The following is a 17,120-nucleotide window of genomic DNA, read 5'->3' on the forward strand; positions in this document are numbered from 1 at the left end:
ACCTATTACATTCACCTCATTCTCCAGCACCCAATCACCGTGCTGCAGCCAAACTTTAAAATGGTTCTCCTCTCTCCTGCAGTCAGCTGTGATTTCAGGTGTTCATGCTGCCGCCTGTCTCCTCTCCACCTCCGTTCATCATATCCAGAGCCAGGAGAGCTAATCCAAAGACCTCATCAAACCTCCTCTTCATCCCATCTCCTCTTCAAATCCAGATATTCAGCATCATCATCACCAGTGTCTAGACCCCGGGGGGTTCCCTATATGCTCACGGCTTTTCCCCCTTTAGATATAAGATTTCAGGATCGGGGACTAATCGCCAAAGACTTAACATTTATCATATGACATGTGTCAATAAATGTTCTTTAAACAAAATGAAGTCTCTCCTGATTTAACTGTCTGGACCCCATCCTCAACTTTTTTTCAAACCATGAAATGCCTTCAGAGGGCTTTCCTGTTGATCATGTTTGTTGGATTTTTTTTATATAATAATTGCTATCAATATTATATATATTACCTTTTAATCTATATAAATTGTATTTACATTTGTTATCACTATTTGTTCCACCTATGCCAGCCATCAGATGTATACATGTGTTAACTGTGTTAATGTTTTTTAGGTTTCATTTCTTATTTTTGTGAATTTCTATATAAAATGCTGATTTCTACCTGAAATGCTTATGTATTTTTAATTACATTTTCGTAGAGCTTTCACTTTTTCAGCTGAATAAATATTATAACTCTACATGGTTTTGTTCAGCATTGCCAACTTCAATGTTGAGCTTTATGTTGTGCAGCATTCTCCTGTGCTCTGAAATCAAAATGTGGATAAGCATAAAACAACACTAAAATAAACTCTACAATACAACTTGTTATTTGACACACACAAGGTTGTTCATTTGTGTGTATAGATATAAAAAATAGGCTATATATATATATATATATATTAGGGCTGTCAGTCGATTAAAATATGTAATCGCGATTAATCGCATGATTGTCCATAGTTAATCGCGATTAATCGCAAATTAATCGCAAATTAATCGCACATTTTTTGTCTGTTCTAAATGTACCTTAGAGGAATATTTTTCTAGTTTTTAATACTCTTATCAACATATGAGTGGACAAATATGCTTTATGCAAATGTTTGTTTATTATCATTTGAACAATGACAAATATTCTCATGAATATTAAACACAACAACCTCTGAACATTACAAATATTCGCCTCAATTCAACCTGGAACCTCTCTCATACAATACAATAATACAATACAGTGTGTGTGTGTGTGTGTGTGTGTGTGTGTGTGTGTGTGTGTGTGTGTGTGTATCTGTGTGTGTGTGTGTATCTGTGTGTGTGTGTTTGTGTGTGTGTGTGTGTGTGTGTGTGTGTGTGTGTGTGTGTGTGTGTGTGTGTGTGTGTGTGTGTGTGTGTGTGTGTGTGTGTGTGTGTGTGTGTGTGTGTGTGTGTGTGTGTGTGTGACGGCAAAATGCCGCTCCTCTGTTTTCATAACTGTCAAAGCATGAGACTGAAGTTCCCACTGTGGGTCAAAATAATGCGCTGTGACACCGAGGTGACTGTCATTACCGAGTGAAGTCCAATGGTCTCCGGTGAGCGCAACTGTGGAAGTCTTTCTTAAATCCTCCTCTACTTTCGCAAGCTATAGCCACCCATTTAGCGATCTTTGTTCAAAGTTTGCTGCTCGTAGACGTGTCCAGGCGTCTCTCCCGCACAGTTTCAAGTGTGGTCTGCTGCAAGCGGGCGGCAGGAGCGGGGCTATCGGCATCAGCAGTGTGCTTTGAATGTTTAGATGGTATTTTAAACTCTATGCGCTCTGAAACTACGGGGCGGCCGAGAACAAAAAATGCACATGCGTTAATCGCGTAGTGGGAGTCTACGCGATGGCGTTATTAATGCGTTAACTTGACAGCCCTAATATATATATATATATATATATATATACATATACAAGTATAATTAATAATGAACGTGCCGTGCGGCGCGGTCCCGTGGGTTAGATGCGCGTTCATAATGCAGAGGGAAATAACTCTCAGAATAACGTTTTTAGCACATTTTTACAACTTGAGGAACAAATGTTTTTAATAAGGGCTATACAAGTGTTCATACTGGGTAGTTTATTTAGTTTCAAAAAAATTATCCAACGATTTACAGACCATTCTTTCCCCATGTAAGTCAATGGCAAAAAGTGTTTTACGGGCCTGGCAACCAAACGGAAGTGTAGTACCGCCGTTTGGCCAGCACGAATATTTTTATCTGAGTCCGGCGCACTTCCTGGGGGCTTGATCTCTCAACAGGGCTGTGTAAACTTGTCTATAAGACAAGTTTACGCGCCAAAACACGGGTAGCGCCATGACACTACACAAATGCACTTCATTTCCGCCGGAAGTCTTTTGCACAGCGTCTGTCGGTGTAAACCGATGTAAACAGTCAGACGGGCACTGGTGTAAACACAGCGATTTCGATGCTAACAGTGATGCTAGCTTGGGAACACGATTCTACTTCTTTGACTGGAGATGGCGTTACTCTCCCCCACCCGAATTCAGTGCAAAACTGGGAGGATAACATGACGACGTGGCCCAGCATAAAACCAAAATAAACTGCCTTATTTAGGTCATGCCCACAGGAGCCAACAGTTGTCTGTTGTTTACATAATGCACAATTTACATGATCTCTTTATGCTGTGCAATATATCATATGTGCCTGTACTGTTTGAGTGAAAATAAAGTTTGATGTAATTTCATTTCATTATTGCACTGTTATTGCATTATTGCATTTCATATGTTCCTTAGAGTGCTACAATTTCTTTTAACACAGTTCATCATTCATATTAAGCTCATACTGTACATAAATAACACTGAATTAATTAATTGTTGAGAGGAAACTAAAGAAATGGCTTCAACAAGAAAGATCACATGTTTAATCCTAACAGGTATTACAAATTAAAATATAAAAGCAGCCCACACAATTACATCACTATGAAAATATTCATATATAATATTAAAAAATACAATGCATGCAGTATTTGTTGTGTTTATCTGTATTTAATGAACAACATGGCTGGGTGCTGGGTGCTGGTTTGTGGTCGTAGCACTCTCTATCTAACCACTCGTTCAGGTGCTTTCTCGAGTGATTGCAACCAACTACCGCACACGTAGTTCCCGAACCACATTTCTTCATGTTGTAATTGTTATATCCTCTTTGTCTCTGCGATATCAGTGCTTTGTCGGCACAACGGAGCTAGCTAGCAAAACAAACCCAGTCCGCCAAAACGGAAGTGCATTGCATCGAAGGGAGGAGTTCAGGATGTAGAGCGGAAACGGCTCAATAACTTGTTGTGAGACTCCCGCAGGCATGGCGGACAGAGCGAAGCGATCGAAGGTCTGGGTGCACTTTAAACAATGTAGTGGCGGTAGAGCAAGGTGCAATCTATGTACTCAATTAGTTGCTTGTAAAGGGGGTAACACAAGCAACTTAATGAAGCATTGCAAACTCAACTCATTGAATCTAAAACGGTGCAGCGTATTTGACAGCCTAAACAATGTGGTTGCTAGCGATACTGCTAGTGCTAATAGTGCTAGCGGGCTTCAGCCGCGCCGTGTGTAAAGGTGACCTGAACGAAGGCTCGCAGGCAGGTTAGCTGCTGCGCACGGTTAATATGTTTTGTTTACCTGAGTGCAGTCTTGCAGGCACATCGCCTTGTCTTTTTTTAGTTTATTAGCACTGACAGTGTATTAATGTGAGCTCCTACACCTATAATAATTTGGCCTTTCATTGAATGCTTTATAAACCAGTTAAACTTACAGATGTCATTGTGAATTGGAAAACTGCATTTAAATGTTGTTAAAGGTCAACGTTTCAATGTATGGTTCAGCAATTGTTGCTCGTTTACTAGGAATTAACATATTTTAAGCTCAAATACTTTGTTCTATGTTTAAACCTTCAGACACATTTTGACGTGTTTCAGTTCAGCACATCATTTATTTTGTGATGATTTAAAAGTACTATCAACAATAATATACGTACTCGCCTTTATCTTTTTTTCCATCTTAGCCTTTTTACCAATTTCTTCATATCACAGTTTTGCATGATGTCACTTGGACAATGTTTTAAGGATCTCTTGTCGAGCTAGCTTGTCAGTTTGAAATGTCTGGATGAAGATGTAACTGATTTACAAATGTTAAAAAATGCCTCTTTTCATCCTCTGTCTGAGGGAAAACCCCAAAAAGCATGATAGGGCGAGCTAGGCCTCTTTAAGTTATTTTATTTATTTGTGTCTGCTTCTGAGAAGCTATGTATAAGTTATACAGTTATTTCTGCAAGAAAATTACAATAAAATGACTGTTTAATCTTCACATCTTGTATTCATGTCTATAATTTTGAGCACCAAATTATTGAAAAGTATCGATAAGAGTATCAAAAAATACCGATACAGATAAGCAGTACCGGTATCGGTATCGATAAAATCCTAACGATACCCATCCCTAGTTGGGTGTAAGAAGTGTTCTACACATTTAACTTTTTTTAATGTATACGTGCACCATCCGGATAATTATAGTGCATTTTGTAATCCTTTGCATTTGGCACTAATGCACACAAAAAAAGTGTATAGAAGTCCGTAGATTAAGACACAGCGATAAACGTACCCTTTTACACAGGAATTATTTTTGCTTTCTTCTCTTCATGTTGTCATAATCTGTACCCATTCAGTGTTGTTAAGATTGTTACCTTACAACAACTACATTTTCCATTGCTTTATAGCTGCATGTACTGTATTTATCAGTATGTACAATATGACTACACTGCAGTTATGGAAGAATGACTCCATATGTAAAATAAGACTAATCTTTTTTATCTGCCATAATGACTGTGGACAAATGGAGTTTACTTTTTACATATTTTATAAAGATATAATTAGAACTATATTCATTAGTAAACAAGAGTCTACCATAGTAAAGTATTGTTTGATCAACAGTTTTATAAAGGTAATGACGATTAGAGAAAGAGCATTTCTGACAAAATTGGCAAATGTTCTGTTTGGAATGTAAATGTTCATTATCACAATAGCAGGGGCAGTGGTGGAATGTAATTCAGTAAGTAGTACATATACTCAAGTATTGTACTTAATTACAATTTTGAGGTACTTGTACTTTATTGTATTGTTTATTTTATGTTACTTTATACTTTTACTCCACTACATGTATCTGACAGCTTTGGTTAAAGGTTACTTCACAGATTTACATTATTAGTTAATAAAAAATATATAAATCAACTTGTAAATATCAAACTGTATTTATTTTACCATTGATAACAGACTGGTAGCCTATATTCATGTTTACATTATACGTTTACATTTTACAATCAAAATTAAACAGATTGATAGAGTTCCAATTCTTGTATTAATATGCGTTAGGATATTTGTAAGATTAGTGAAAACTCTTGAGGTTGATATTGATTCCTATACAAATATGTTAGGTTTAATATCGATGCTCCGAATTCACCAGCACGACATAACACATCCTAAGAAACTGCAGCAGCTTGGAGAACGAGTGAGTTTTTTCCGATGTGCAGATTATTCTTAAATTGACAGAATTATGAACGGAGTCTGGTGTGGTGCTTTCTGCATGAAAGGATGAACGGTGCGCTCGGAGCAGCAAATACTCATTATTCTAAATCCCTATGTTCAATGCGGTTCATTAAAGTAGGTAATAGTCCATTAGTAGCAGTTGAGCACGCTTCTACTTAACAAATCCCGATAAACCTATTGTTGGAAACATCAGACCCGCGCGATCGCCATGTCTGCCGAGCGCTTGTTGTTTCCTGATAATTAATAAAAACACATTTCAATGACATAAAACTTACCGTGTCTGCCACAGAATGGTCAAAGACACCAGCACGGACGTGAAATATGGGCTCCATCGTCCTCTCATCGCGGAAACCTGCAGAAAAGAGGGGAAACCGCTCAGAGCGCGCGCTGTTCCACAAACCACCATCCAGCTGTTGAACGGAACACACCGAGATGTGTCTCCATGAACAGACACTACACCGGCTCAGCTCCTCACACTCTGTTCAGCTCTTTTAAAACAGAACTCCCTCTGCCTCAACAACCAGGTTTTTTTTTATAATTCGCATAATTATGTCATTATCGAGCGGGTCTGCCTACCTGAGTCGCGACAGGTGCCCTTTATGTTGTCAGGAGAAACTGAGAAGTGACAGTAGAGATGAAGAAGGCTTTGGTAGAAAAAGAGAGTATTAATCCAGAAAGAAGAGCTCCTCCAGCAGTCCCCACTGACACTAGCCCGGAGCTCAGAGTCCTGATCAGACTCCACGCGCGCACGGAGACATACTGAGGCGGTCCACTTCCTGCTAATGAGGAATTCATTAGTGCACGCGGTGACTGGCAAGCGGACGAAAAAAAAGAGCGTGCGAAAATAGCATGTTGTGTTAGGTGGTATAATGTGGAACATGTATTTCCGTTCATTCAAACAGAAAGAGAAAAGAGAGAAGCTTGGCCAAATTATTGATCAAGACCACAACATCAAATTAAATCCAGATACTGACAGATCCTTTGATTCGGGAGAGAACTTGGGCAAATATTCAATTCTGACTAAAAGTATTTTTTTCTTTTCTGAGATAAAATTCAGAATTCAGAATTTTGAGGGCAAAAAATAAAGGTAAAAGTCACCAAAATAATTCAGCATTCAACCTCAAAAGATAAATATAATGCTTTTTGGTCAAAACTCAGTACATTTTTACATGTGGCCCTAATCCCCTGCCGTACTTGAACACCTCAAGTGAGAAACATTAATGGAAATGCATTTACTTTATTTGCTTGTTCCTCAGTTACCACTGGAAATAAATTCAGTGATAGCCTTAGGAGCATGCTGTTGTGTTTAGCTTCTAAAGACAGTAAAGGCTTTGCTTTACAATTCAGGCTTGGATTTACTCAGCCAGATAAACCTGGGTAAAGCTGGCCAAACACTGGAACTGGAACTAAATCTCACCCCAAATATTAATCTCCAAACAAATGTGTTAGTGTTGTGTCAAGAGCCAATTTATGTTAGGTCCTCCAGTGGCACCCACCAAACTGATAAAGGTAGTAACCTTACTGGGCCAGATCTCCCTGGATGTTTGTACAGACTGATGGTGCAGTGGATAGATTCCTTAGTTTCTGCTGAGGTCCAGTGGTTGACCATGTGCTGGTCAGAACAACACCATTACCTTTGGGTGTGGTAAAAAGGGGAACAGCCAGGGGGCAATTACAGCCAACTCCATTAGTTACACTCATATTAAATGTGTGGGATGGTATTTTTGAACTAGATTTACAAAGTTGTACTTCATACTTTTACTCCACTACATTTCAGAAGCCAACAGTGGACGTTTCACTCCACTACATTTATGTGACAGCTATAGTTATAGGTACTTTATCTATATCAAAATTGAGTATAAAGCAGCAGTATATTAAGTTATTAAATTAGTTCTAACTTTACCAACTATGATTGACACATGAATGCATCAATAATCACAATTAGCAGTTATCAGTAGTTATTATATGATTCTGAAATGGGTCATTATGCATACAAGTACTTTTACTTTTGAAACTTTAAGGTGTGATTTGATGTAAATACTTTTGTACTTTTGAATAACTTTGAATGGATCAACAGGGATTTTACTTTTAACATATCTTTAACTAAAAAAAGCACCAATACCATATTGTAAAAAACCTCTGAGTGCTTTGTCCACCAAGACATTTAAATAAAGCATAATTTGGTGTTGTGTTGCTGACAAAGAGTTCTTGGTAATCTCAGAGGAACCAACACATCACCCTGTGGAATGCACATCAACTGTTATTTCCACCACTGTGTGAAAACACTTTGAGAAGCAGAAACACAGCGTGAGATGAACTGCAGAGGCATGGTGACCCGAAAGGTCATAAACGTCTCCAGTAATAGTCCCTGACGGCAGCAACCTTCACAAACAGTGCTCACTGTTCAAAAACACACTGGGATATAAATTGAGAAAGATGCTCCGAGATCAGAGCCCAGCATATGTCAGGGGGCGGGAGCAAGGAAAGAGCAATACTTACTTTATAAAATACACCAGATACAAACAATAAACCTGCAGAAGGCCAAGTGCTCAGTAAATAAGGATGGAGCCAAACGAGAACGGTAACGCAAACAAACCAAAATCGTTATAAAAAAAGTCTTCCGTCCACACGCAATAGGCACCAGAAACGTGTCCTTCCACACGAGACCGCTCAACCTGCTGGAGACGCTGTAGTACATATGCCAGGCCTGTAAGTGGCGCTGTACTTCCGCCACAAAATACACCAAAAGCAGCGAAGAAGACTTCCGAGCTTGGTTTCCATGGTTGCCCTTCTGTTTATTATCCGCGGTGGATTTAGCAGCAGAGGTGGGGAGAGGCAGCAGTGGCGTTTTCTCCTGGAGGCCAAGGGAAGCCAGGCTTCCCCTGTTTTTTCGGATTGTAGTTATAATTTTAATAAATAAATAAAAACACTTCGTTTAGTTTCGGAATCTTTTTGTTGTGTGTTGCTGCCGGCCCGTCTCTCCCCCATTCTCATTGAGTATTTTACAAAGAGTGAAACAGCGCCCCTCTAGATATTATGGTGAAACAGTAGATTGCACTCTCTGTTGCGAGAGGAGGCCAGCCGAAATTTGCTTCCCTTGGTGAAAAAAAATGGAGGGATTGACCAATCAGATGAGGCTCACGTCATGCCCCTGCCAACCTGTGATTGGTCAGGGCCATGCCAAGGGAAGCCAGAGGCGGCTGGCTTCCCTTGCCTCACAATCCAATCAAATCGCATCAATTTAGTGGTGCAGTGACGCGTCCCAAAAAGCGGAAGTAAGCTGCGCTCGGTTTCCCTCGACAAAATAGCAATGGGATTTCTCCATAGGATTTTGGAAAATAGCTCGAAAAAAGGTCAGTGGAAAACGAACCTGGTAAATGCACGTTTTGTTCAGTTGGATAATATCCACATGTCTACCCTACTTTTATAATTTTCGAATCATAAATCTAATCGATAGAAGATAGATAGCGTCACTGCACCACTCTCACCGCCGTTAGAAAGTAGCAAGCAACTGAAGCAAGTGCAATTATGGAGGGTGGAGGTTTGGAGTATTTAATCAAAAATAATTGTACTAAACTTCCGCTGCAGCAGCAACAACAAATACAATCTGATGACAGGCCAATGCCCAAACTGGAGCTGTGTACAGCGAGGAACAAAGGAGCGAACCGGGGACGTAAAACGTTAAAGGTCTCCTGATTTAGTTTGTGAATGAATGCTTATTAGAGTTTCGGCTGGGGAGTGCGTGCGGACCTGTCGGTCAGATAACAGGCGTGTGTAAGTCCTGCATCTGTATGATACAAATGTGTGTAAAATGATACCGGGCGCTGTAATCACTCATCTGGTTACGTTTACATTGACCACCACCCCCCACCCCAAAAGAAAGGACGTATTATTGGCTTCCCCTAATTTTTTCCCCACGCCGCGCTACTGAGAGGCAGGGCTCTTTTTCTCCCTTTTTTTCTATCTCTGATCTCTCTCTCCTGTCCGATTAGACTTCACTCGCGTTTATGTCCATCTCGATAAGATCTAGCTAGTTCTAGCTAATGATATGACTGCCTGAGTGTCAAAGGACACCTAAACAATAAGCGACATTTTGACCGGAGATTAGATTTCAGCTAAGGGAAACTCTGCCGTGCTGGGGGGTCTGCTGGAGGCACCTGCTGGGTGCACTGTTCTGCGAGATACCGGGACCTGGCACGAAACACTCGGAAAACTGTTGTTGTTGTTGTTGTTGTTGTTGGCGAAACACATCAGCAATGACGCAGGTGACACGGGGGTGAGCAGGAGAGGTGGGGAGAGGTGGGGCTATTGCGTCATCGTTATCAGAAAATGATCGTATAGGGCGTAGACACGGAGCCGTTTGGCCCCCCTAGAGCGTTTCGTCCGCAGATCTACCCACCTTGGGACCCGTTATCGTTATCTGCGTTTCCCTGTCGGCCTTGTGTGAAGCGTCTATATGATAGAACTGTAGCGGATACGACCGTTACCGTTCTGGTGTGGCTCCAGCCTAAGATAAACAGCCATTTTCAAGGGAGAAGCATTCCAACATATTTTATTCTTATTTTACAACACAGGAGGCCTACTACTGCATAAAAATAATATACGTTTTATTTAGTTTTAAGTATGGGTTGAGAAATCTCTCAGCCTGAGGCAAGAAGCTGATCTTGTTTATGGAGACACTGCAACAATGGCTTCTTGGGAAACCTGTATCACTGATGCTCCGTTGGTGGTTGACATTGACAATAAATACAGTCCATGCTCCTAAGTGTTGCTTCAAGAAACATCCAATCTGACGACCTAAAGCTCTAGAAGATAAAAAAGCTGAACGGACCAAACTGCTTTTCTTACAGTATAGTCATTCGTACGGCGACTTTGGCGGTGAGTGACTGCAGTCGTCTTTCAATCGGAGGGCTGTGAGCACATACTACCAGATTTTTAAACCTGAGTTGGGTCAATGGTGTGTGAATGTGTTGTATGATTGTTAAGTATGTAGTTAAGAATTATATTATATAGTTTGTCTGTAATGTCAGTATAGGATTTCTAAACATATTAAAGAAAGTCATAGTTTGTCTAAAAGATCTTGAAAAAGTCATGACATTGTGTGTGGAAATGGTTTTGAATAAACACATCATGTTAAAAAGTCAAATTGTATCAAGTGCATCAGACAACTCAAATTACTCCATTCAAACCATATTTCTAAATAAGTAAAGAATGGTCATAGTATATAGCCAGGCTATTTCATAGTTTTTGAATGGGGGCAGTTGATTAACTGATCCAAAATAAGGACTCAAGAAAAATATGCCTTGAAATATGAGCAGTCATGTTAATAGCTACAGATAAAGTAGTGTACTGCTACAACAACATAGGACTGCTTATATTGTATGTTGTAAAAGCATGACACAAAAATCAGGGAACCATATGCCCTAGGCATTCCTACATTTAGATGACATTCTGAACTCAGTACATGTGAACCATTAACTCATTTAGCTATCAACATCAATTTAAGTGCACACACCAGTGCAAACTAAACTAAACTAAAAAACAGGCTTGTGTGCATTATGTTTTTGAATAAACAAATCAGTATTTAAAAAAAGTCAAACTATAAAGTGCATCAGACAGCTTAAATTACTCCATTTGAACTATAGCTAGAACTTCACTATTTGTAACTAAAGTAATTTAACCTAAGTGAATCCAATCTAAAGTGTGGGCACTACAATCAGGAACTAGCTTACTTTTTAACATTCTACTCAAAGGGCCTGTATATATATATTACCTCTGCCAATCGCATAACCTTAATATGTCAAATAGTCATTATAATATTTTCGAATGTATCAACAACAAAAACAAAAAAGTACTAGTATGGTATATCCAGGTATCATGGCCTATTTTCTTTAAGTATTTGCGGTCGGGCATCTTGGATATGTCTGGACATATCGAACTGCTTGAATCTTGGAACTGATGACTGACAGTGGCCAAAATGTTTAGTTTTTATGTTCTGGTGGTCACAAGTGTTTTCTAACAACATATAACATTGGGGTCTGATAATTTTGTTTGCTCTGACCTAGCTTTTATTTCTGTTTTTTTTTTATATTCACACCATACCTTTCAGTATTTAGCCAACGTTGCGTATTTAAGTTAAAATCTTGAAAGCAATAGCTTTAAATGAGGTTGAGTTAATAATAGAGGCTAACTCTTATGGAGATTGGTGATTTAAGTTACATTTGGCTCTAATAATTGTATGGTATATCAGAATATCATAAAAATATAAATAAAAGGTCACACAAACTAGCCTTTTAGAGTCACCGTATAGTGTGTGTTGTTTCTTTTTGTGTGTTTGCATTTGTTTGGTGTGTGTGTGTGGGGGGACAATGGGAGACACTGTTATCTCAAAAAACATTGTGAGTAAAGAAACTGTGACATGTAAAGAAAGGATTTTCACTACAACTGTGATGTTACATCCCTCAGAGATGTCTATTCTTCTTCTGTTTTAAAACCCATACTGTGAGAAAGGAACTAGATTATCTGAAAGATTACTTATTTTTGTTTAAACCAACAGTGTGAGGATACCTGCCAGAGATAGAGTCACAGGGACTGACCATAAAACAGGCAAGGGATATAAAAGAAGGGGGAGGGTCTGTAGGGGAAGGTGTTTTGACTCTGGACCCTAGGGTGGGAGAAAGGAAGAGGTGGGGGATTCATTTCATAGATCCGACTTGATTGTTGTGTTGGTTGAAGGAAGAGACACGGGCGAGGAAGAAGCAGAAAAATAACTTGTTTGTAAAAAGGACAGCACGTATTTTTTCTCAAATGTATGTCAGTTTCAAGAAAGATGAGTAGTTTCATGCATGAAGTGCAAAATATCCTGGAACCCTTCAAAAAAGAAAAGCAGGTACAGGTAAAGTATATTGAAATATTTCACAAACAGCGAGTTGTATGTTGTAATAGTTGTATGTTGATAAAAATCTCTGTGTAGTTTTTCAAAATATAATGAACAAAGTCATAGAGGGAAAAAAATAGCACAGTATGTGGAAAATATGAAAACAGCACGTTGAAAAAAGTAATGTTATGTTAGAATAACATGAAATAATTCACAGTAAAGCATCTAAAAAACCATTTAAGAAATTCAGGTTATTAAAGTGATCAAAACTGTATTGTTAAATCAGTGTTAAAATAACAAACTTTCCATTTAGAGTTCGATTCTTTAAGAAACTCAATTCATTACAAAATAATTCTTATTTTACCAAGTTGTAAACTTTTGCATCAAATCTGTTCATAGTCTTAGTATAGTATTTCATATATATATATATATATATATATATATGTAACTTAAAAAGAGTCACAGTGTAGAATGTCCGTACATTTATTTTAAAAGTACTAGTACAGTATGTCAAAAAGTATCTTGAAAAAAAAAGTATAGTATGTAGTTAAGAATTGTATTATTTAGTTTGTCTGCAATGTCAGTATAGGATTTAAAAAAAAGAAAGAAAGTCATAGTATAGTTTGTCTAAAAGATCTTGAAAAAGAAAGTCATGACATTGTGTGTTGAAATGGTTTTGAATAAACAGATCACGTCAAATTGTATCAAGTGCATCAGACAACTCCAATTACTCCATTTGAACCATATTTCTAAATAACAGAAGCATGGTCATAGTATATAGCAGGGCTATTTAATACTGCATTTAGAAATCACAAACTTGCCTTTTGGAGTCACAGTATTTAAGAAAAAAATACATTTGTTACAAAGTAATTGACAATCTACCAGTTGTAAAATGTTCCTACATAAAAGTGTATCAAAAAAAGTATCTTGGTAGCAGAAACATAACTAAAATATGTAAGGTTATCAGAAAAAAACCTACATGGTTTAACTTTAACTGAACAAGTGTTAAAATAAAAAAACAGCCATTAAAAGAAACCCAATTCCTTACAAAGTACTTAATATTCTACCAGTTGTTAAGTGTTGCATTGATGTTAACATTTCCACTGAAATAGCATTAAAATCAAAGTGCTTTTTAAAGAAAATCTATTCAGACAAACTTTTAAAGAAAATCTATTCAGACAAAGTATTTTTATTTTCTAGTTTTTTAAAGGTTTTGCATACATAAAAGTGTATCTTACAGTTCTTCTGTGAGAGAATTACACACAAATCTGCAGAGTGTCAGTAAAACAAAGTGTTAAAATCACAAACTTGCCTTTTAGAGAAACAGTCTTTAAGAAAATCTATTCAGACCATGTACTTCATTTTCTAGTTTTAAGGTTTTGCATACCTCAAAGTGTATCTAAAAGTATCTTGGTGAGAGAAAAAAGCCAACATCTGCCTAGTGTCAGTAAATAAGTGTTAAAATCACAAACTTGCCTTTTACAGTCACAGTCTTTAAGAAAATAAATGTGTTACAAAGTGATTGACATTCTACCAGTTGTAAGATTTTACAAACTGTATCTAAAAGTATCTTCAAATTATTCCCTACAACAAAAACAACTCCTTTATGCTCACACAGAAGTCGGCCAGCGTCTGTGTGTGTGTGTGTGAGGGTGTGTGTGTGTGTGTGAGAGAGAGAGAGAGGGTGGGAGGGATAGCAAGCAGGGGTGGAGGAAGGAAAAAAGAAAGGGGGAGATATGATTTTTTTTTTCTCAATTAAAAAAAATAATAAACTAGCCAAGATGACCCTTTTAATCCCCTATTAACACTCCAGGGCTCATCTATGCTTACCTACCTCTACAACTTTAACAATATCTACTTAAATGTCATATGATCTGATATTACCGTAACATAGTCGCTATGTCATATTATTAAAGAACACTATCTTATAGCAGGCCATCATATAGCAGGCTATACTATTTGGTTGATTATTGACCGATCATGACCTAGTAAGATATTAACAGGGTTCACATACATTGTTTAACTGGATTGTCTTACTTAAATCAAAAACTGTCAATAAGAGTAAAAATTCTTAAATAACATCTATTTTGACAAAGTATTTCATTTTTCTAGTTTGAATTTTTTGCAGACATAAACGTATATCTTAAATTTCCTTTGTGAGAGAATTACGCACACATCTGTCATCTCAAAAGATTCTATTGCAGCATTTTATCTGTTTTATGTATATATATATATATATATATATATATATATATATATATATATGTTGCACTGTTGGAGGAGCCTGTGACCTACGTTTTTCATTGACATATCTACACTGTAGCTAATGGGCAGATTACAATAAAGCCTTGAAACTTGAAATTATCAAAACTGCATTGTCTCACTTAAACAGCCCTAAAAATCACAAACTGCCTTTAAAGAAACCCAATTCCTTACAAAGTACTTCATATTCTACCAAGAAACCGAATTCCTTACAAAGTACTTCATATTCTAGCAGTTGTAACGTGTTGCACACTTCAAAGTGTTTCTAAAAGTATCTTAGTAACACAATCAAAAGCAAAAAAAATTAATGTTAACAAAGCATCAAATGGCTGACTCCTGAGATACTTAATGTCCCCCTAACATGACACTTAGACTATATACTGTACATCATCCAGGGATCAACACCAGTAAATACAACTCTCTTTGTCCGATCTTCAAGCTTCAAAGGGCGGCCTCATGAGCTCCGTAATGTCCCCCTAACATGGGATTTAAACTATTTACATCATCCAAAGAAACACACCTGTAAATACACCTCTCTTTCCCCGCTCCAAGTGCCTCAAAGGGCGGCCTCATGAGCTCCGTAAAGTCCCCTAAAAATGGCACTTAGTCTATTTACATCATTTAGGGAAACATACCAGTAAATACACCTCTCTTTATCCGCTCCAAGAGCCTTGAAGGGCGGGCTCAATAGAGAGAGTGTGAGGGGGTGTGTGAGAGAGAGAGAGAAGGTGGGAGGGATAGCAAGCAGGGGTGGAGCAGGGGTGGAGGAAGAAAAAAAAGAAAGGGGGAGATATGATTTTTTATATTTTTGATTTTCTTTTAAATAAACTTGCCAATATGACCCTTTTAATCCCCTCTTAACACTCCAGGGTTCATATTACCGTAAACAAGTCGCTATGTCATATTATTAATAAAGAACACTATCTTATAGCAGGCCATATTATAGCTTATATATAGTGTCTTATAACTAATCGCAACGGAATAATTTAAAAACTCTTCAACTACAACCCTATATATATAGATATATATATCTATAGATATAGCCATCTTATAGTAGGCTATACTATTTGGTTAATCATTGACCGATTGTGACCTAGTAAGATATTAACAGGGTTCACATGAAAGAGCTGATCAAGTCTTACATGTTGTTATCAAGTCTTATCATCTCCTGTTGCGCCATATCCTTATCAGGGCTATATCTGGTTGATCATTGACCGATCATGACCTAGTAAGATCATTGACCGATCATGACCTAGCAAGATATTAACAGGGGGTTATATTTGGTTTATCATTGACCGATCATGACCTAGTAAAATATTAACAGGGTCACATCAAAGGGGCTTATCTGCCGCTACAGGGCAATGTTCGCACAAACAAGTAATAAAAGATAAGGTGGTCAAAGGTCAGAATAGATAAGAGGGTCCAAGGTCTGATTTCAGAGTGACAGGTGACACCCGGTTTTTGGGGGCGGGACTCCCGGTTTGGGAGGCGGGACTTCCGGTTTAGGGTCATAAATCATTCCTTATCAGGGTCCTAAATCAAAATCGGGCAGAAACCGGTGTCTTATAACTACTCGCAACGCAATAATTTAAAAACTCTTCAACTACAACCCTAATTATATTTAAAAACATTTTAGAAGGCCTCACGAAATACTTTAATGTACATTTAAATTTAAATGTGAAGGGATGTGTGTAATGTGGTGATTATTATTCACCCGCGGATCTATGGGTTAGGGCAGGGGTCGGCCGCATGCGGCCCTTTAAGCCCTCTGCTCTGGCTCCCTTGAGCTTAGACAAAAATAAGAAGGAAATAAAATAAAAGTACTTGTAGGACTATTTATATTTTGTTGCACGGTTGAAAATGTTTCGTATCTTGTATTTTGAGGTGATACTGTGACACATAAATAAAAAACAAAACGGTTTCAATTAGATCAACTAAAATATGCGTCACATCCTGCTACGGTCCCGTGCGAGCGCCTTTTCTTGGAGGCACTCGCGCGGGGACCCCCGGCTCGATGAGCGAACTATGGATAAATCAAAGAAAAGTACCGGAGGTACACAGGATTTAATTCTGTGTGGACAGAGTTATATGCTTTCACAGCAAACGATGCTGGTTTACCGGTATGTTTGATATCTAGAGAGAAGTTGTCAAAGGTGCTGCAGCCTTTACGTATCGAGGAACAACACGGGAGAGGAAGACAGCTGACGATCTTCAGTCATAATTCAATGGGGTATGTAATTTATTTCAGAAAACACTTTTTGTTATATTCCATGGAATGCTCTTAACGTCCCGATAGCAATAAATATATTAAATGCTTTGACAATAAATACATACAAAACTTCATCTCTGGAAGCCGTAGCGCTGTAAAAAGCACGACCAA

General features: G+C 38.0%; 1 protein-coding gene across 1 annotated transcript in view; it reads right to left on the reverse strand.

The window, feature by feature from the left end:
* The window catches only part of gabra2a (gamma-aminobutyric acid type A receptor subunit alpha2a), a 49,374-nt gene extending 43,025 nt beyond the window's left edge, over positions 1–6,349 (reverse strand). The window contains exons 1-2 of the mRNA XM_079691734.1: positions 6,178–6,349; positions 5,877–5,953 (exon numbers count right to left, since the gene is read on the reverse strand). Coding sequence (XP_079547860.1) covers positions 5,877–5,944 — 68 coding nt within the window. The 5' untranslated portion in view covers positions 5,945–5,953; positions 6,178–6,349. The remainder of the gene's footprint in view (positions 1–5,876; positions 5,954–6,177) is intronic.
* Between the last annotated feature and the right edge of the window lie 10,771 nt (positions 6,350–17,120).

The sequence above is a fragment of the Notothenia rossii genome (assembly GCF_949606895.1).
Source record: "Notothenia rossii genome assembly, chromosome: 7".
In the NCBI taxonomy this organism is placed as follows: domain Eukaryota; kingdom Metazoa; phylum Chordata; class Actinopteri; order Perciformes; family Nototheniidae; genus Notothenia; species Notothenia rossii.